We start from the raw sequence: 20,525 nt of genomic DNA on the forward strand, positions 1-20,525 counted from the left end.
ATGCCCTGACAAATCATCACGCGGCTCAAATGCAGGGAGTAAAAGAAACCCCGAACAGAAGCCAGGGCAGGAATGTGTTGTCTGAAGACGAACACGTACAATGCGACAATTGGCGATTTTGCCAGAAACAAGCATGTGCACTGGGAAACAGGAGCCGACATCCTGAGAAATACCTTCCAAAAACAAAGGCAAGAGGCAGGCCACTCACACACAGCTGCCTGGTCCCAGGAGCAGACACCCAACCTGTGATGTCCACACACAGACGGCAGTCTTCCAGTGACAGCAGACAACCCGAAGCTGTGTGGGGTCGGGCGTGTGTGCGGGGCAGCAACACCTTCTAAGGGCGGCTGGGGTACAGGAAGGACAAGCACCGTGTGCCCCATAGTGACCACCGAAACCTCCGGACTGAGATCATAGAGCCCAAGGCAGCAAAGGGGACACTGAATCCCAAAGGAACACCTCATTAATCCAATAGAAGGCAGGACAAGAACAGCTGGAAGAAATGGGAACTGATGTCAAGAGGGTGACTGTGGCCACGGGTTCCATGCCTGTGCCAAGGACAGCCACCCGAAATCCCAGAGAAAAGGCATCAAACAGCCAGACGCCCCCATGTGCTGCCTGAAGAAAGACCTTAAATATAACGGCACATGTGAGCCGCTCAAAATAAAACACAGAGAAAGACATGCAAATACATGGAAAGAAAGGTCAAGTAATAATTATGAACACCAAAGCAGGTTTTAGAGCAAAGACGATTATGACAGGTGAATAAAATGTGATTTCCTGGCTATGACACCAACGAAGCACAACCCATAAAAGAAAAACTGGTAAATTAGACCTTGTCAGGATTAAGAACAGCTGCTCTCTGGGAGGTAACAATGAACAATAACCAGGCACAGGGCGCCCAGTGGCGCAATCGGTCTAGGTTTCAGCTCAGGTCACTATCTCGTGGTCATGGGATCGAGCCCTGCGTCACGTTCCACATGCAGTGAGGGGTGTGTTTCTCTCTCTCCTCCTGCCCTCTCCCACGCTTTCTCTCAAATAGATAAGAAGGAAAGAAAGAAAGAAAGGAAGGAAGGAAGGAAGGAAGGAAGGAAGGAAGGAAGGAAGGAAGGAAGGAAGGAAGGAAGGAAGGAATTAAGGAGAAAGAAAGAAAAGGAAGAAAAGAAAGAAAGAGAGAGAGAGAGAAAGAAAGAAAGAAAGAAAGAAAGAAAGAAAGAAAGAAAGAAAGAAAGAAAGAAAGAAAGAAAGAAAGAAAAAGAAAGAAAGAAAGAAAGAAAATAAATAACATAAGGGTACACCCCACACTGGAAGAAAGATCTTTGCCAACCCCATGCCTGGGGAAGGACCAGTGCCCAGAATAGATCAAGAACTCTCAAAACTGAATCATAACCAAATAATCTGATTTTAAAATGCGCAAAAGATGTGAACAGACGCTTGGTCAAAGAAGACACGTGACGGTAAATAACAGGTGCGAGACAGCACTATACACCTGTCAGGATGCTCCTGCTGCTCAGGATTCCATGTGCTTGGGGGGGGGGGGGGCGGGCGGTGTAGGATGGGGGGATGCGAATGCTTCAGCTGCTCTGGGGAAGTCGGCCAGGTCCCTAAAAAGTCAGCAAGACACCAGCCATATGGTCCGGTCGCACTCGCCTGGGCACTTTCCCAAGAGAAGGGAGCACGCACTCACCGCAATGTGTGTGCACAGGATCCTGGCAGCGCAAACTGGAAACATCCCCTAGGGGAGCATAGCGCAGACAGGGGCGCAGGCAGAGGGGGCGTGCCTCCCCCACCAGGGAGCGCCGCTCGGCCACACAATTGAACAAAGTATTGATGGGGCAGCAACGTGGATGAAATCTCAGACGTCACTCAAAATGCTGAACAAAATCTGCGACAACCACAGTCCATGTGGCCTGATTCTATCCGTGTCAAAGTCCAGAACACAGGGCGGGTGTGCATGCTGCGGATGCGGACGGGTCTCCAGAGTGCATGGGACCCCCGTGGGCAGAGGAGGTGTCCTCTGGGGGCTGCTGTCCCGATGGCAGTGATACTTTCAGGGGTTTGTGCGTGGGTCAAAACTCATTAAATTGTACTTTTTCAAATACATGTGGGTTTTTTTTTTTTAATCTGTTATGCCTGATAGAACTGCTAAAAGCAAAACAAAAATCAAAATAACAGTTCCACCCAGAAATCGTGCTTTTACCCACTGGGAGAAGAGAGACTCCACCTGGGCCTTTGGCTCCCACGGTTCCAGAAATTGTTCAACTCTGAAGGTCATGGGGTCACGGGGACCCGGCTCTGAGCCTGGAAAAGACAGAAGGCAATGCTGTGGGGCCGGTGTGGGGCCCCCACCAGTGTCTTGTGTCCTTGGGCCAGCGTCCAGCCACCACCAGTGGGGTCCTCTCAGCCCTGCCACACCAAGTGTCCCACCTGAAACTGCAAAGCAGGGACACAGCAGGTGCTGTGCCCCAAACCAGGCTCCGAGGGTGAGTTTGCCTCGCCATCCTTGTCACCTGCACTGGTGCTCAGGTCGGGGGAAGAGTTAGGGTCAGAGGGACCTCTGTGGGTGGGATCTTCAACCAGGGAGCAGCCCAACATCTAGCCCCCAGTCATGGGGGGCTGCCTTAGCAGAAGAGGACCATGGAACCGGCTGCTCCCAAGGCCAGTGTCAGCCCCCAGCCCCTGACACTGGGTAGGGCCACAGCCTCTGACCCCCAGGGAACTTCCCTGCCACTCAGGCTTTTTCAGGGCCTTGGCTATCAAGTGCCATGTGCTAAGGGGCCCACAGCAGCTGCCTCTTGCAGGCAGGCTGGCCACCATGAGTAGTCCCAGGTGCTGCAGGTACTTGCTGGGCAACCACTAGAGGCAGCCAGCACGACACCATGGCCGCTGGACAGCAGGTCCAGGCCCTGAGACTCCCCTGGGCTGGCCCCTGGTGTGAGTGGCCCTAGAAATCTACCCAGTCCCATATAGAGTGTTCTGTGTTCTCCTTGGCCAGTCACATAGAACTGGCCATTGTGAGCCAGGGCAGCACTGGCCCTGTTTCTTGAGCATCTGTGGGCCACACCTGGTCAGTGCCAGCCGCTCCAGGACCCTTCAGACCCAGCCCTGCCCACCCTCGCCTGCTGCCTGCCACTGCCTGAACTGCTGTGTCACTCTTTTGTGCAGGGCCCCTCCCCTTCTCCCAACTCTTGGTCCTAAGTTTACCCATTTCTCCCAGCTCATTCCAGAGCCAGGACACTCTCTTACGGCCCCCACCCTTTCACCAGTAAAGAGCCCCTGAGTTCCCACACTGATGCAGGCACTTCCAGGCCCAGCCCCAGCTCCGGGCCGTGCCGGTCTGACTGCTCCTCTTTTACTCACCTCCTCCAGGAAGCCTTCCTGGGCTGCTCAGGGCCCTTCCTGCTCAGAGTTGCATCTGCCCTCAGAGACCACCTGACTTGTGCTTCTGGGAGTCTTGCCAGGCCCCCACGCTGTTATGAGCCACCTGTTTGTGATCCCCCCAAATTCGTAGGTTGAAGCTCTTACCTAAAGGGAATGGAATTAGGAGGTAATGGGGTTGTGAAGGTGGGAACCTGTGAGGGGTTCATGCCCCTGTAAGATCTCCTTCCTGTCCCTCTCCCCACATGAGCGTGCAGCAAGGAGGCACCAGCTGCAGCCGGGAAGAGCTCCAAGCACACCCAGCCTGCAGGGCTGAGAGAAGCAAATGTCCACAGACATGGCCATAGCCAGAAGCCCCCTCGTGACCACCCCCTCAGCAACATCAGGCTCCCGGAGGTCACAGGCATCCTGGCTCTACCCCGACGGCCACCACCACCCAGCCACCTGCACCTAGGGTTACAAGGACAGTGGCCTGGGTCTCCCCGGACACCCGCAAAGCCCCCTCAGGAAGCAAATACTTGCTCGTCCTTGGAAGGCAGAGGCAGTCCAGGTAACGGCCCAGCCTGACTTGTGCTGTTCCTCATCCCGCCTGCCACCCAGGCCCAAGCCCCAAACCCCACCTGGCCAACCTTATCTGTTTGCCTTTCACTCAACATCCGCTGGCAATTAGGGCCCAGCACAGAGGGGCACGCAGCCAAGGTGTGGGGCTGCTGGGGGCCAACCAGGGGCTGCTGGGCACATTACCGTAGCCACTGGCGGCTGGCCCACAGCTGAGTGGACGGTGGATTCTGGACCCTGCCCTGGAAGCTAGGGGAACAAGTGGCACAGCTTCCCCTCCTCAACAGAGGGTAGGGGCACTAGCCGAAGTACCGCGGGGGCTGGACAGGAGGCAGCAAGGGTCCAGTGTAGGTACCTCCCCAGCACCATGCAGCTGAGCCCCTCCTGGTGGAAGGGGAGGGTTGGGCAGGCCTATCCTGCGAGGCGTCCAGCCCCAGGCCTGCTCTCCTGGCTCTCCTGCCAGGCCTCTGCACAGGGTCAGGAACGAAAATGGACAGGAAGGTGAAGAGGCCAGGAGAGGCCACACAGTGAACACACCATCCTGCTCTGGAACACGGCTCCACGGGGCCTGTGGCAGCCAGAGGCTCAGGCTTCAGCTTCCCCTGCTGGGGGCTCCCTGACCTGACCCCCGCCCCTGCAGCCCCATATATGACATCTGTCCACTTGATGGCAGCACCCACCCTAAATCCAGGCCCAGGGGCAGGAATAGCCAACAAGGTGCAGCAGAGGTTGAAAGTACAGATGGAGGGCAGCCCGGTGGCCCAGCGGTTTAGCGCCGCCTTCAGCTCAGGGTGTGATCCTGGAGACCCGGGATTGAGTCCCACGTCGGACTCCCTGCACAGAGCCTGCTTCTCCCTCTGCCTATGTCTCTGCCTCTCTCTGTGTGTCTCTCATGAATAAATAAATAAAATCTTAAAAAAAAAAAGTACAGACGGAGCAGGGTCAGTTATGGGGAGACCAGCAGGGTGGCCCCAGGACTACAGAAGAGGCAGTTTGGGGAGGAGGGGCCGGGCCTAGAGGGGCAAGGGCCCCTCACCTGTAGCCCCGGCTCACTGGCTCTGCTGCCACCCCCAGCAGAGGTCTGGAAGGGCCAAGGAGAAGCTGGAGCCAGCCTGGGGGATGTGATAGGAAACCCTGGAGGTGTAAGGTACCTGTGGCTCCAGGAGGAGGGGTCTGAGGGAGGAAGGGCTGCAGATGGCCGGGTGGGGATGTGCCCAGAACAACACTTGGTGGGAAAGAGAAGAGGGGCACTTGCTGGGATGGTGGCCGACCTATTGGGATCTCTGCTGCCCACTGATCTTGGGGTGACTCACTGTGGGCCTGAGGTCCCTCGTGTGCAAGGCCCCTCCCAGGCCTGGGATCCCCTGGTCTGCACCATCTGCCTGTGTGGACCACACAGCCCAGCACCCGCCACGGCTGCCAGGCCCACCCTCAGACAGGTTGCAGCAGCTTGCCAGGCTGGGGCATAGCTGCCACATCACAATCTTTCCCTGACGCACCCCAAAGCCATGGTTTCTGGTCCTTTGATCTGATGGTGATCAGCGGGGCCAAGCCTCAGGGGGTGAAGCCCTACTCACCCTTCCCCAGGGAACGTCACAGCTGACAGGCGGGGCCCAGGGAAGTGGACCAGCCAGCGTGCACCCGGGCGTCTCCCTGAACTTGCATCCAGCAAGCCCAGGTTCTTGGGGGCTTCCCACCTGGGACGAGAGCCAGACCCCGAGCTGTTCGGGAGCTTTCTGAAAGCACCTGCCTCCAGTGAATGGCTCACGGCCCCAGGCGAAGGTCAGGTCCAAGGGGCTAGCACCCACCCTCCAGGGCCCTGTGGCCTGGACACTGGCCCCCCTGGCTGGTCGTGCACACAGAGGACATGGGCAGGGCTGTGAGGCCAGACAATCCCCCGTTTGTCAGGCCCGTGGGTTCCGCTTCCTGGGGCTGCTGGGTGGGGGGGTGGGGGGTGCTGGCCCCTCGAGGCCTGAGAACAATGGACTCACACAACCTTATCTCCCGCTGTTTGCCCAGCACACTGAAAGCTCCCAGCCCAGGGAAGAGACACGTGTTCTTCCTGCTTTCCTGCCGAACCGGCGTACAGAGGGGGAAAGGGGGCCCACGGCCAAGGGGCCACCACCTCGCGGACACGGAGCCGGACACGGTGCGGGCCATGTGGTGAGGCTGTGAACAGCCCTAAGGGGACAGACGCTTGCATGGCAAGATTTTCCAGGAAACGCAAACCGAGTCTCACACGTACACATGTGCTCAGGTTTCTCTATTCCAGGCCATGTGGGCAGCCCTGTCTCTGTCCCCGTGACCCAACCCCTGCTGGGGGGTGACACTGGGGACCCCAACAGGGGGACCAGTTGCCTGCCATAAGCCTGGGTCTTTCCCCAGGAGCACGCAAATGATCACAGTTCCCTGCCTCTGGCTCCATCTGTCATCGGCCCCTGGCATGCCCTGAGACACAGGCATCCTCCAGGCCCTGGGACACGTGGACGACAGCAAGGGTCGAGGCACTGTTGGGAAGCAGGACAGCACCCGATGCGCAGGGTGGAGAATGCAGAGGCATGGTCAGCAGGGAGGCAAGGAGTAGCCCTTGCCAAGGCCCTGTGGTCAGATGCCTACTGGGTGGGACGCCACTGGGGGTCTTGCAAGGGTGTGGGGGGAGAACAAGGCTTGGGCCTCAATTCCACTGGTAGCCCTGGCTGCAGGGGACACCAGAGGGACAGCCTCACGTGTCCACCTCAGGAAGGGACTCTAACAGGCGGCCCGAGTACACTTTTCCAGCAGGGTTCTGGGCCTCTCTCTTATCCTGCTTGTCCCAAGGCCTGATATGTCACCTCCCCAGGGCCCCCCTGTCTGGTGTCCCTCATGCACCCAGCATCCTGGCCTGGACTGAGGCTCAAGGAGGACCCACCCCCACCCCAGCACCCACTCATCACCCCCCCATGACAGCGTGAGGTCCCCGGGGTCAGGGAGACCTGCCCGCCCCCACCCGGCCTCATGCAGAACATGGACAGACAGACCCCAGCCAGGGGAGGTTCCGGGGCAGGGGCACCCAGAGAGATCTCAGAACCCCTCTCATCTACTCTGCTTCTGAGTGAGGAGGGAACAGGAGTGCCCAGCACGCCCGGGAACCTTCCATCGTGGCCCCAGCTTAGGTGCCCTCAGAGTGTCGTTTTCAGTTAAAATAATGTTGTATTAGAACTAAAGTTTATATAAAGTAAACAGCATCTACTGCTTTCTGGCTGGGGCTCTAGGCTGGGGAGGGAGTGGCCCCACATAGAGAGCTCAGCCTAGGGGGTCCTCAGACAGGAGCCCAGGGTTCCTGCACCCCAAGTCTCTGTGGAGCCAGAACTAAGCTCAGGAAAGGGGAAACCCCTGCACCGGGGCCCAGGCTCCCACAGGGGGTCCCACACAGGCTCCCACTTAGGACCAGCCCACCCTAGAGAATCATCAGAACTCCTGCTCCCCAGAATCCCCCAGGACCTGAAACACACACCTCCTGACTCTCACCTCGCTCTGACCCTGACCCTCTGAGATCATGACCCTCATCCCTGATCATGACCATGACCCTTCCCCTGACCCCTCGATGTGCTGGCATGTGTCCTGCCAACTGCCCATTCCCCAAAACGTTGCCCCCAGGAACCACTCCTTCTCCGGCAGGTGGGGGCACAGCTCCCACTCCTCTGCCTGGGAGGTCGGCGTCCTGATGCTGGCATACAGCCTCCACAGAGATGCCCTCCCAGATAGGCAGTCCCTGTGGCCACTCCACCTCTGCCACCCCTGCTCCTGGGTCAAATAGCAGCTTAGAGCCACGGGCATTAGAAAAGTCGTGGTGGCCTTTCTGGGTTCAGCATGACCACCTGACACTGCCCCTCCCATTTCTAGGAGGCTGACTGAGAAGGCTCTCTAGGAAGGAGGTGCCAGGCATATGTTCCATCTGAGCCCTAGCCCTGGGACCCCACCCCAAAGAGTGGTCTGGACTGGCTTCACTTCTGGGGGAGGTAGAGCCGAGCGTGCTGGCACCTTGCAGGGTCCTAGGGTCTGGGCAAGGGCAGAGCTCATTCCAGGAGCTGCCCTAGCACTTTGGGCTCCCCCACACACCCAGGACAAACCCCTCTGGGCCCCCAGGGTGTGGCTAATGGTGTCACCCTAACACTCCAGAACCACCCCCAGAATGGCCCCTCCAGCCGTCTCAGCCTGGAGCAAAGATAGGACATGTCTGCAGGGCTCTGGAGGGCCTGTGCCAGCCCCTGCCCAGAGGCAGATGATAATGAGGCTACTGCCCACCAAGGAGCTTTCCAAAGGCCAAGTCCTGATAAAACAGCGCCCAAGATCCTGTTTGGCCACCACTGCGCCCAGTGGGTGCGGCAGGGGCAGGGCCTGCAGCCCCTACATAAGGCGCCCAGGGCTAGCCACTCTGGTGGGTGGAGGTTGCACAGGTCCTTTGCCCTCGCCTGGAGGGCCGGGTCCAGCAGCCACCACTCTTCCCCACGCATCATGCTTGGGCCTCAGCTGCTGTTGCTCCTGTCCTATGGGGGCACCCTGCTCGTCGCTGGTGAGTAAAGGGCCTGCAGGCCGCACCATCAGGGAGGACAGAAACCCTCAGAAGGTCCCTCCTTGCCTCATCAACCAGGTCAGAGTTGCTGGTCCCCAGGACACTGATGGCTGAGAGGCCCCTCCCGCCCTGTGGCTGTCCCACACTGGCCAAGGCCAGGACCTCCATCAGGGTGCCAGCTCTGAGCCCAGCTCAGCGGGTGCACAGGCTGCCACTCCCCCTGCCCTGGGCACAGTGGGGCAGGGTCCCTCAGATACTCAGTGTCTTCAACAGTGGGCAGTGGGACACTGGCACGCTGGGCACCACCCTGGTACTGTCCCTTTTCCACCGAGTCCCAGGTCCTGGGAGGACTGTGGGGTGTTGGGAGCAGGGCAGGAGCCTGGGGCCTCTGGGCCTGTTTCCCCATCACCCTCCTCATGCAGATACTGTAGATTAAACAAAGGGGGACAAAGGGGTACATCCTGGCCCAGGACCACCACCATTTTGCAGAAGCTGGGAAGGGGCCCAGAGCCCACTCAGTCTTGTCCACTGTGCCCACAAAGCAGCAGTCCCCTTACCCCCAACACCCCCAGTCCCTTCTGCTCGCCACTTTAGGTACCACGGGGCCACAGGCTGAAGGCAGTTCCTGCCCCCAACCCTGGGAGGGGGCCAGCCCCAAGGGGTCCTGCAGTGGCCCAGAGAGAAGCTTCTTGCTGACGGCAGGCACCAAGCCCTCTGCATCCTCCCTGTCTGCCGAAGAGGCCAGCAGGATGTTTGTTCTCTCTCTGTAATCCTTGACCTACTGCCCCCTCCTTGGTGGCCCCAGAGCCCCACCAGCCTTGGATGGGGAGCCAGGGAGCACAGGGGATCTTGAGCCTAGTGGGTCCCTCTGGGCCCTCCCCACTCCTTCCCTTCCATGAAACCATGTGGCTCTGAGCACTCAGGACTTTTGCCCTGCCTGGGCCTATCCCCTCTGAGACCTGGACCCAGAACCAGGATAAGAAGGTTCTGGGTCCAGAAGCCAGCCAGGGTGAGGTACGGGTCTGCAGGTGTGGTGAGGGGCTGCAGCTCTGGTGAGCTATGGGGGTCCAGCTGTGAGTGCTGCAGGGAGGAAGGGACAGGGTCTGGCCATGTTCCTGCAAATGCCCTTTGAGCACCGACTCTGTAACGGTGCAGAAGGAAGAGATGAGCTCAAGGTCAGACATTGGAGCCCTGGGGTGCCTGGAACTTGAGGCAGGGGTGGGGGAGGCAGGTGTCAGGCAGCCAGGTTCAGGTGGAGCCAGAAGCAAAGGGGCAGGCAGGTTTGCCAAGTACGCAGAAGGACAGCATGTGCTCCAGTGACTCTACGGCCATCCAGGGGCTGAGAAAGGCTGGAGATGGCAAACCAGCCCTGCCCTGCAGGCCCTGGGGGTCCAGGGCAGGCATCAGGGCTGTTTGGAGATTCTGATGGGAAGGACAGACAACCCCTTGGCCTGCCTCCCAAGTGCTTCAAAGGAGCCCCGCAGCCAATGGCGGGGTTGGGGGGCATCACTGTTCAGACAGTGTCATTGGAAGGGAGGACCACAGATGCCAGGTGATGAGGAAGAGCTGGTGGAGGAGCCACTGCAAGTGTGGACCAGGGAGTGATCCACAGGGGAGGCGGGCAGTGGATGCAACTGGCAGTGGGGCAGGTCATGAGTTGAGGAGGGTCAGAGACAGGGACCCACATGGCAGACACCATGGAGGGAGGAGGCCCAGAACCAAATGTCTCTGGCCCTTTGGAACAGTGGGGCAGCACAGCCTGTGCGCCACCTGCCCCTTGGGGAACCCCTTGGCCATCGGGCAGAGACCCACAAACACCACCAGGCCAAAGGCACAGGGAGTATAAGGGCGCAGGCACAATCAGGAAGGACCCCCAAGCGCCACAAGGGCTGATGAACATGGGCAGAATCAAGGGCCTGGAGCGGGTGTGGAGGATGGGAGCCCCGGGACCACAGCAGGGGCCAGGCAGGGGTGGGGATGAGGCAGGGACCCACAGTGAGGCCTCTCTAGCCTCCCTCAGAGTTACCAGCAGTGATTCCCGCCCCTGCACAAGTGACTGATGTTACCTGGCAACAGGCCCCATGAGCCCAGGGCTGTCTGGGAGCCTAACCGAGAAGAAGGAAGCAGGAAAACATCCATGTTCAGAGCCTGGTTGAGGGAGGAGCCTGCTGGGGAGCCTCAGACCTCACCCCTGGGAGCAGCCCCACGCTGGCCGGACACCCTTCCCGGGGCTCCACCGCCACCTGCTCAAAGACCACCCGGCCCCTCCCACCTCCAACAAGCACCCCGAGCAGCCCACATGGGGGCCAGGCTGCCTGGCATCCAGACCCACAGGAACTGCCCCAGAGCGAGCACTGCCTGGAGCCTGGTCTGTCAAGGTTGCCTGTTTGTTCTGGATGGGGGTTCTCTTTATCAAACCCCAGAGGTGCCTGGAGCTTGTGGGGGATAAGTAGGTATGGGGTGATGCTGGTCGACCAGCAGGCATTGCAGGGCCTGGGGACACCTCACTCCACTCCGCCCAGACGACCGGCATATGACCACACACCTCTCGTCCCTCTCCAGGAGCCTTTCTATCCTTCCAGCACCGGCGATGGCCATCCCCTCACCCTCAGGCCCTGCGCCCTGCCATTCCACATGGGCAGGGATTCCGTGCAAACAGGCTCAGCTAGTGACTGAGTGGCTGGACCGGGCTCATCAGAGGACATGCAGGGCATGGCCAGAGCCAGGCTGGGGCCTGCCGGCCAGCTCCATACTCCCCAACTAACTCCTGGCTGACAAGCTGCACACTGGTGGGCACAGGCAGGCGCCCCAGCACTGAGCATATTCCTTGCCCACACAGGTCTAAATGAAACCTCCTTTGTGCACCCAGACCTCCAGAGGCTGCAGAACTCTTCACAGACAGGTGAGGGCCATGGGCAGCCTCCTGCCCTACGGAGTCACCACAGGGTGGCCGTGGCCTGGGGTTTCCAGGAGGGGAATCCAGCCAAGGAAATACTTAGCCGGCCCCTCACCCAGAGGAAAACAATCCCGTGCTGCCAAGAGGGGTGGGGGCCCCGCCCGGGAGCTGAGCTGTGGCTGCTGCCCTGCAGACCCCAAACAAGACAGTGGCCATAGCTCCTGCTTGGGGCAGGGGGCAGACCCAGCCCACAGCTGGGCCAGCACTGGGGGGGCGGGGGGGGCGGGGGCTCCTTCCCACCCAAGCCAGAAGCACCTGGAACCTAGGAGGTGAGCATGGGCTCCCCGGGGGGGGCAGCTTGTGGGGTCAGGACCCTCCACCCCTGCCACACCAGCCAGGGGGACACAGGGCTTCAAGACTCTGCCCACTATCTCCACAGCTCCAGACAGGGGCTGGTGCTCCACATGGGGGGCCGGCCACTTCTCCACATTCGATGGCCATGTGTATGACTTTCTGGGGACCTGCAACTACATCTTTGCGGCCACCTGCAAGGACACGTCACCCACCTTCAGTGTCCAGCTACGGCGCGGGCCCGGTGGGGGCATCTCCCGGGTCATTGTGGAGCTGGGGGCCTCTGTGGTCACTGTGCAGAAGGCAGTCATCTCTGTGAAGGATGTAGGGTAGGCCACGTGGCTGCAGTGGGAGGCTGGGGAGCCCAGGGGGCAGCCCCTGACCACTCTCCTCCCACAGGGTCGTCGGCCTGCCCTATACCAGCAATGGGCTCCAGATCACACCCTTTGGCCAGAACGTGCAGCTGGTGGCAAAGCAGCTGGAGCTGGAGCTGGTGGTCATGTGGGGCCCGGGGACTCACCTCATGGTGAGGACACTGGCAGAGGCAGAGGACTGGGGTGCTGCCTTTCTAGGACAGGGGTCCCAAGCAGCCTTTATACTCCTATGCTGGGGCACAGACTGCAGCCGGAAACCTAGGCTTTGCTGGGTGAGGGTCCTGGGGCCCCTGACAGCAGGGCCCACCTGTCTGCCCACAGGTGCTGGTGGAGAAGCGGCACATGGGCAAGCTGTGTGGTCTCTGTGGGGACTTCAATGGAGAGCAGACCAATGAGTTTCTGAGCGAGGAAGGTAGGTGGGGGCCAGGGCCCAGACTCCCTGTGGCTGGGCCCCCGTTGTGCTGATGCTACCCCACCCCACCCCTACCCCCAGGCAAATTCTTGGAGCCGCACACATATGCTGCCCTCCAGACGCTGGATGACCCCGATGAGATCTGTACCTACAAGGCCGTCCCCAACCCCCAGGTCCCACAGGCAGAGCACGTACGTGAAGTGGTGGGGACCCCAGGGGCTGCAGGAGCCCTTCAGCCATGGTGGGGGCTGGCCCACAGGGTCCGACAGGGCCTCTGAGGCCTTCCAAGGCTGGTGTGGGATGTGGCCCTGACCCCCATGACCCTGAGTGATCCTCTGCCCAGGCCCAGACTTGCACCCAGCTACTGACACTGGTGGCCCCGGAGTGCAACGTGCCCAAAGAGCCATTCATGTGGAGCTGCCAGGTGGACATGGCCGAGTGTGTCCTGCGAGGCCAGCACAACTGCAGCTGTGCCACGCTGTCGGAGTACTCACGCCAGTGCAGCATGGCTGGCCAGGCCGTCAGCAACTGGCGGGGCCCCGGCCTCTGCCGTGAGTCCTGGGAAGGGCAGCAGGGAAGGCCAGGGCCCCAGGCCTGAAGGAGACTGGGTGGAGGAGGGCTGGGCTAAGTTCTTGGCCAGGGCAGGGCCGGGGGCAGGGGTGCCAGGGTACCCCAGCCCCCCTCACAGAGCCTGTGCATGCCTGCAGCCGTGGGTACATGCCCGGCCAACCAGGTGTACCAAGAATGTGGTGAGACCTGCGTCAAGACCTGCTCCAATCCACAGCACACCTGTTCCAGCTTCTGCACCTTTGGCTGCTTCTGTCCCAAAGGTATGGCACCCGCTCCCTCTGGGACCCCTTGAAACTCACCCAGAGACAGAGGGTGGGCCCCTACCCAACTCCAGCACCTGACTTGTCCCAGGGAATGGAAAGGCTTACCCCCCTACTCCACGGGCCCCAGGGGTCCAAGAGACGGCTAGGAAGATGTGGGACTTGATCTAAGCAAGAGGGTACCTTGGTCTAGACACACAGGCGCTGGGGGTGCAAAGGCCCAAGTGCACAGCGGGTGGGGAGGCATCGAGCCATGGGCACAGGAAGCCCCTCTCCTGCAGGGACGGTGCTTGATGACATCTCCAGAAACCACACCTGCGTGCCAGTCACCCAGTGCCCCTGCATGCTCAACGGCGTGGTCTACGCCCCTGGGGAGGTCGTGACAGCCGCCTGCCAGACCTGGTGAGTGCAGGATGGGGAATAGGGGGGAATTGGGGGTCATGGGGCAGCCCCAGCCCTGGAGGCAGCCAGTACTGCCATCCTGGAACATCTGGGGTGCCATGTGTGCAACCCCACCCTGCCTACAGCCAGTGCACCACGGGCCACTGGAAGTGCACAGAGCAGCCCTGCCCCCAACGCTGCTCCCTGGAAGGCGGCTCCTTTGTCACCACATTTGATGCCAGGCCCTACCGCTTCCATGGCACCTGCACCTACATCCTCCTCCAGGTAGGACACACCACACTACCAGGGGGCCCACCACCAGGCGTCACCACAGGGTGGGGAGGGGTGTCACAAGGAGCACCCCCGGCCACCTGTGCTTAGCCTCACCCCTCTCCCAGAGCCCGCAGCTCCCAGATGGGGCCTCCCTCGTGGCCTCGTACGACAAGTCTGGGTACTCTCACTCGGAGACCGCCCTAGCTGCCATCATTTACATGTCCCGAGAGGTAAGGCCACCCTACCAGCCACGTGGTGGCTGCACCCACCCCGTTATGTCCCAGCTCCTGCTTTACCCCACTGGGCCTGCAGGAGGGGAGGCAGCTCCCTGTTCCTGGTACCCCTGTGACTCACAGGCCACCCTCCCTCTAGGACAAGATCGTGATTTCTCAGGATGAGGTATTCACCCACAACGGGAACACCAAGTGGCTACCATACAAGACCCGTACGTCCTCAGCCCCTGCCCAGCACCCAGGGCCTCACTGGGCCAGAGTCCCAAAGCAGGCTGCTGCCCGAGCCCCCTCTCCCCACAGGCAACATCACCGTCTTCAGGCAGACGTCCACCCACATCCAGATGACCACCACCTTTGGGCTGGAGCTCGTGATCCAGCTGGAGCCCGTGTTCCAGGCATACATTACCATCGGGCCGCAGTTCAGAGGCCAGACCAGAGGTGAGCCCCTCCCTGGCCTCACAGCCACAGCAGAGAAAAGGCCCAACAGAGTTTTGCACGTTAGCACTCAGCACCCTAGGCTGGCACTCATGCCCTGGGCATGGTGATGGGAAGAGGGGGGTTTTGAAGTGCAGGGCTGGGCAGGAGCACAGGCTGGCCCCCTCTCATGGCCCGGCTGGTGCAGGGCTCTGCGGGACCTTCAACGGAGACACGACAGATGACTTCATGGCCAGCACGGGCATCGTGGAGGGCACCGCCTCGCTCTTTGTGGACTCCTGGCGGACAGGCAACTGCCCGGCCTCGCTCGAGCGTGAGACTGATCCCTGCTCCATGAGCCAGCTCAACAGTGAGTGCCCTGGGAGTCTGTGGGTGGGCCCGAGGCCTAGGCAGGGTGAGTAAGAGGCCTATGCCACCCCTGTGCCCCACCCCCAGAGGTGTGTGCAGAGACCCACTGCTCAGTGCTGGTAAGGAACGGCTCAGTGTTCGAGAAGTGCCACGCCATGGTGAACCCCAGGCCCTTCTACAAGGTGGGCAGGGTCTGCAGGACAGGGGGGGCAAGAAGGTGGGCCCTGGGGCCTAAGGGGGGCTGGATGCCAGCTACTATGCCATGTCTGCCCACAGAGGTGCGTGTACCAGGCCTGCAACTATGAGAAGACCATCCTACACGTGTGCGCTGCTCTGAGTGACTATGCGCGTGTGTGTGCCACACGCGGCATCCTGCTACGGGACTGGAGGAACAGTGTGGACAACTGCAGTGCGTGCTGGCGGGGGCAGGCAGGGGTGGAAGGGGGCAGGGGTCATAACAGGGCCCCAACCGGTTCCACCCAGCATCCTCTGAGGGTCTGACCCCCAGTCCCCCACAGCTACCCCCTGCACGGGCAACCAGACATTCGGCTATGACACCCGGGCCTGCGGCCGCACGTGCCTATCCCTATCTGATCACGCTGCCGAGTGCCACCCAAGTGCCGTGCCTGTGGACGGCTGCAACTGCCCTGAGGGCACCTACCTCAACCACAAGGCTCAGTGTGTACGAAAGTCCCAGTGCCCCTGCCTCCTAGACAGCAATAAGTTCATCCTGGCTGACCAGTCAGCCATGGTCAACGGTGTCATCTGGTGAGCACCAGGCTCCATGGGGGTGGCGGAGGTGGTGGTGGGGAGCAGCCCAGCCTAGCCTGCAACCCCCAGCCCAGGGCCCACATGCTCACACAGCCTACCTCTTGCAGCTACTGTATCAACGGCAGGCTGAGCTGCCCGGGGCGCCCACAGATGCTCCTGGGTATGTAGATGTGCTGACGCAGATGGGCTTGGACTACCCAGTGTGGTGGCCCCTCCAAGCCCTCCTCACTCCAGCTCGGACCTCCTTTCCTGCAGCAACCTGCTCAGCCCCCAAGACCTTCCAGTCCTGCAATGAGTCTTCAGAGAACACATTTGGGGCAGCCTGTGCCCCTACATGTCAGATGCTGGCCACCGGCACCCCCTGTGTAAGGCTTGAGTTGAGCAAGGGGCAGGGGCGCTCCCCAGAGGGCAGTTCCCACTGGACAGCCTGTCACAGATGCCACCCCCAGGGCCTCTCCCTGGACCGTAAGAGGATTTTCACAAAATCCCCAGGAAGGCAGGGCCACACTGTCCCTCTGTCCCCATCACCCCATGATGATGGTGGCTGGTACCCAAAGGGGGCTGAGAGGGTCAGGAGTAGCCCTGGTGGCCAGGCAGCTGGAGTATGCTCATCTGTGGGTGCCCTAAGGACTGTGGGCCAAGCCCCCCACCACCTGCAGAGGTGACACAAAGGACCAGAATCTGTCTAGTGGTTTTACCAGGAGGAAGGCCTGGAGCAGGGGTGGACAAGGGGACCAGATGGGGAGGAATACTACAGGTCTCAGAACTGTGAGGGCCCAGGGCTATGGCAGCAGTTGGCAAACCCACCCTAACCCCTGCAGGTACCCACCAGGTGCGAGCCCGGCTGTGTCTGTGCTGAGGGGCTCTACGAGAACGCCAACGGGCAGTGCGTACCCCCTGAGGAGTGCCCATGCGAGTTTGCAGGGGCCTCCTACCCCCCGGGCGCAGAGCTCCACACTGACTGTAGGACATGGTAAGCCACAGCCTCAGCCCCAAGCCCCCGGTGACCTGGGGCTAACCCTCAGGTCCCCCACCAACCCCACCAAGGTCACAACCTGGTGGGCATGCATATGTGGCCTGCGTCCCCCTGAATCCCCACTTGTCTCCCCAGCACCTGCTCCAGGGGGAAATGGACGTGCTGGCAGAGTGCCCGCTGCTCATCCACCTGCGCTCTGTATGGGGAGGGCCACGTGGTCACCTTTGATGGGCAGCGCTTCATGTTTGATGGCAGCTGCGGGTATATCCTGACCACGGTAAGGCCCCGAGCTAGGCCATGGGGGGTGGGGACCACAGGAGCCAGCAGGCAGGCTCCTTCTCAGCTCCCTCTTCCCTACAGGACGGCTGCGGGGCCAACAACTCACGGCCCACCTTCACAGTCCTCACAGAGAATGTTGTGTGTGGGAAGTCAGGTGTCACCTGCTCCCGCTCCATCAAGATCTCTCTGGGGGTGAGTGAGCCAGTGGCGCTTCCCCACATGTCAGTCCCCAGAACTCCACGTCCCAGGCTCTCAGGGTTCCCGGACACCCCCCACCCCATCTGCACGGCAGACAGCAGGATCTTCTAGAGCTGGAGAGCCACACAAAGGGAAGGGCTTCTGCCAGAAGCCTAACCCTCAGGCCATGGTGCACTTTCCACCATATTCTAGAATGTTCTGCAAATAGCTTCCAAAAGGCAGGCCCCTGGCAGATGATGGGCCCTCAGTAGGCACTGGCCCCCTGGCTCCCTTAACAGATGCAACCCATCCTGCCTCAGCATGGGCAGGTGACACAAAGCCCAGTGACACTGAGCAGCTGCCGGCCAGGGGACCGGCAGCCCCCTGACAGCCTCGCCCCACAGGGCCTGTCCATCGTGCTGGCGGACAGGAACTACACGGTCAGCGGGGAGGACCCCCATGTGCACTTCCGGGTGAACGCCGGCTCCCTGAATCTGGTGCTGGACATCACCATCAGCAATAGGTACAATCTGACCCTCGTCTGGAACAAGCACATGACCATCTTCATCAAGATCACGCGTGCCACCCAGGTACCTGCACTGCCCCAAGGCCCAGGCCCGTCCAAAGGGCAAGGGCAGCACCCAGCCTGATGCTAGCCCCCTACAGGATGCGCTGTGCGGCTTATGTGGCAACTACAACGGAAACATGAAGGATGACTTCGAGACACGCAGCAACTATGTGGCATCCAGTGAGCTGGAATTTGTGAACTCGTGGAAGGACAGCCCACTGTGTGGGGACACCAGCCTCGCACTGGACCCCTGCAGCCTCAACACATTCCGCCGCGCCTGGGCAGAGCGCAAATGTGGCATCATCAACAGCCCCACCTTCGCCGCCTGCCACAGCCAGGTGAGCACGACCTCGGGGTGCACGGCCTGCAATGGCTCCCAGCACAGCCCTGGCCACAGGGCAGGCACTGAGGGCCCATTCCCACAGGTGTACCACCTGCCCTACTACGAGGCTTGTGTACAAGATGCATGTGGCTGCGACACCACTGGGGACTGCGAGTGCCTATGTGATGCGGTGGCGGCCTATGCCAAGGCCTGCCTGGACAAGGGCGTGTGCGTGGACTGGAGGACCCCGGACTTCTGCCGTGAGTGCCCCACCCCTGCCACAGAGCTCCCTGGAGGCAGCGCTCTCCCTGGTGGTTGTGGCACATGTTCAGGCCCTCTGGCTGCACACCAAGGGCCTGACAGGCACCACCTCTTCCAGCCATCTACTGTGACTACTACAACACCCACACGCATGAGGATGGGGCGTACCAGTACAACCAGGATGCCAACTGCACATGGCACTACCAGCCGTGCCTCTGCCCTCAGCACCCACAGAGTCTCCCACACACCAACACCGAAGGTACTGGCTGACAGCTGGCAACAGGCAGGGGCCAAGGAGGGCGGGCGTTTGGGGGTGAAAGCAGAGGCAGGGACTAGATGTGGATGGACAGACAAGAGAGAGGGCCAGGCCTGGGGAGGAGGGGGCTCCACATAACATCCTGTGTAACCCCCTCCCCAGGCTGCTACAACTGCTCCCAGCACGAGTACTTCGACCAGAACACAGGGACCTGCGTTCCCTGCAGTAAGCTCCCTAATCGCCCAAAGCCCCACTCCACCCAGCCTCGGGCTGGAGCTGCCAACCTACTGGCAGCCCCCTCCCCACGGCGGTGCCCTGAGGTGCGGAGACTCCCCAGGACCCAGGCCATCTGGGCCGAGTCAACAGAAACAGGGAGAGCACCAGCCTCCCCTTTCTCCCCTGTCCCTGCCATCAACTTCCCCAGTGGCTAGCCAAGGGCAGACCCAACCCTGCCAGCCTGCTGCCTGCATCACTGCCTGACGGTGGGATGGGACAGGGATTAAGACAGGGATGAAGACCAGGAGCAGGGGTCCAGGCCCCTCTGCGGCGGCTCCACCCCCTGGGTCCTCAGCTGGGCAGGGGGGCAGCGCTCCTGACGGCCCCTCTTCTTGCAGTGTCGCCGCCCACCACGCCGAGACCCACCACAGGTGATTACACACACACTAGGTGTCAAGGTGAAGCAGGCCCAGCCCCAGCTCCATCCTGGCTCAGCAGGATGGCCCCCAGCCAGCCCAGTCTGTATCTGTTGGGTGCCTGGCCTGCAACACTGCTGTGGTCCCTGTGTCCCCAGCCAGTGGTGGGGGTGGGCTGGGCCAGGGACCAAGCCTGGGGTGCCCCTGGGGCTGCTCTGCACGGAGGGAGCAGCAGGTACCACCTAACTAGGAGTCAGAGGGCAAGGGGCACACACAGAGCCTGCCCCTGGCAGGTCCATCACAGCCCCCATGGGCAGGCATGAGCACAGCAGGGTGACATAAAGGTCAGGGTGAGGGTGGGCAGTGGGGGATGGGGCCCTACATGTGCTCAATAACACAATGTTCCCCAGAGGTCATTCTTAGGCACAGAGTCCCCTGTGCTTGAGGCCAGAGCCCAAATTCCAAAAAATAACCCATCACAGAATGTGACCGCTCTTTGCTGCCTTGATCCTAATGAAAGAAAACATGCAGGACATGCCACCTAGATACCCCCCTGGAGCACACATTAGCCTCCGTGCAGCCCACCCCGCCCCACCCAGCAGAACCTCTTCCAGCGGCCCAGACACCATGAGGCAATAAGACATGCATCCTATTAGCAAGGGTGGGTGGACAGACCCTGAAAATGCCACTGAGGCCACTCAATCCATGCAGCCAGGGAGGCCGTGGCTGTGAGCGAGGGAAAGCCACCTATTCCCATGGGGTTCGGGGGGCAGAGCCCTTAGACTCAGTGGGAGAGGGCAGAGGGCTCTGGAGGAATGTTCTGAGTGCTGCTCCCTGCAGAGTCACCTCGATCCATCTCTGCCATCACCCCACGGGCTACATCAGCACCAACCCCAATGACCACACTCAAGTCTACAGCGACAGGACCCACCGAGACACAGACCACAATGAAGTTCACAGCTTCAATGTTCAGCTCAGCAATGCAATCCACAGCTCGGTCCACGGAGCACACCACGGCAGCACCAAGGACCAAAGAAATCTCAGAGACCTCCAGAGGACCCCCAACAAGTAAGCAAACCCCATATGCCTGTCTCCAAAAAGGGGAGACACACAAATGCCAGGAACCCAACGAGGTGGTAGGGGGCTCTGTGGAGCTGCAAGGTCCACTTTTGGCCAAAATGCGGGGACACCAACCAAGCACCAACCCTGAGCACACCATACAAACTATACTCCTTCAGTGCTTCACGGAGAAAGTGCCACAG

At 60.7% G+C, this 20,525-nt stretch overlaps 1 protein-coding gene and 1 long non-coding RNA gene across 2 annotated transcripts in view; one reads left to right on the plus strand and one right to left on the minus strand.

The window, feature by feature from the left end:
* Positions 1-1,582: 1,582 nt before the first annotated feature.
* LOC140613309 (uncharacterized) lies at positions 1,583-5,405 on the minus strand. Its single transcript, XR_012014460.1, has 3 exons — positions 4,617-5,405; positions 3,361-3,525; positions 1,583-2,301 (listed from the first exon to the last, which is right to left on the minus strand). It is a non-coding gene; the product is annotated as an uncharacterized lncRNA (long non-coding RNA).
* A 3,025-nt stretch (positions 5,406-8,430) lies between these two features.
* The window catches only part of MUC6 (mucin 6, oligomeric mucus/gel-forming), a 28,411-nt gene continuing 16,316 nt past the window's right edge, over positions 8,431-20,525 (plus strand). The window contains exons 1-29 of the mRNA XM_072792031.1: positions 8,431-8,488; positions 11,328-11,390; positions 11,824-12,064; positions 12,135-12,261; positions 12,431-12,521; positions 12,603-12,712; positions 12,865-13,072; positions 13,229-13,351; positions 13,633-13,753; positions 13,879-14,017; positions 14,131-14,235; positions 14,378-14,450; positions 14,539-14,676; positions 14,861-15,022; positions 15,109-15,203; positions 15,298-15,430; positions 15,540-15,789; positions 15,900-15,952; positions 16,048-16,157; positions 16,614-16,765; positions 16,904-17,045; positions 17,129-17,239; positions 17,629-17,814; positions 17,891-18,130; positions 18,218-18,374; positions 18,494-18,634; positions 18,794-18,856; positions 19,246-19,278; positions 20,104-20,331. Coding sequence (XP_072648132.1) covers positions 8,431-8,488; positions 11,328-11,390; positions 11,824-12,064; positions 12,135-12,261; positions 12,431-12,521; positions 12,603-12,712; positions 12,865-13,072; positions 13,229-13,351; positions 13,633-13,753; positions 13,879-14,017; positions 14,131-14,235; positions 14,378-14,450; positions 14,539-14,676; positions 14,861-15,022; positions 15,109-15,203; positions 15,298-15,430; positions 15,540-15,789; positions 15,900-15,952; positions 16,048-16,157; positions 16,614-16,765; positions 16,904-17,045; positions 17,129-17,239; positions 17,629-17,814; positions 17,891-18,130; positions 18,218-18,374; positions 18,494-18,634; positions 18,794-18,856; positions 19,246-19,278; positions 20,104-20,331 — 3,853 coding nt within the window. The remainder of the gene's footprint in view (positions 8,489-11,327; positions 11,391-11,823; positions 12,065-12,134; positions 12,262-12,430; positions 12,522-12,602; positions 12,713-12,864; positions 13,073-13,228; positions 13,352-13,632; positions 13,754-13,878; positions 14,018-14,130; positions 14,236-14,377; positions 14,451-14,538; positions 14,677-14,860; positions 15,023-15,108; positions 15,204-15,297; positions 15,431-15,539; positions 15,790-15,899; positions 15,953-16,047; positions 16,158-16,613; positions 16,766-16,903; positions 17,046-17,128; positions 17,240-17,628; positions 17,815-17,890; positions 18,131-18,217; positions 18,375-18,493; positions 18,635-18,793; positions 18,857-19,245; positions 19,279-20,103; positions 20,332-20,525) is intronic.

The sequence above is a fragment of the Canis lupus genome, chromosome 21 (assembly GCF_048164855.1).
Source record: "Canis lupus baileyi chromosome 21, mCanLup2.hap1, whole genome shotgun sequence".
NCBI lineage: Eukaryota > Metazoa > Chordata > Mammalia > Carnivora > Canidae > Canis > Canis lupus.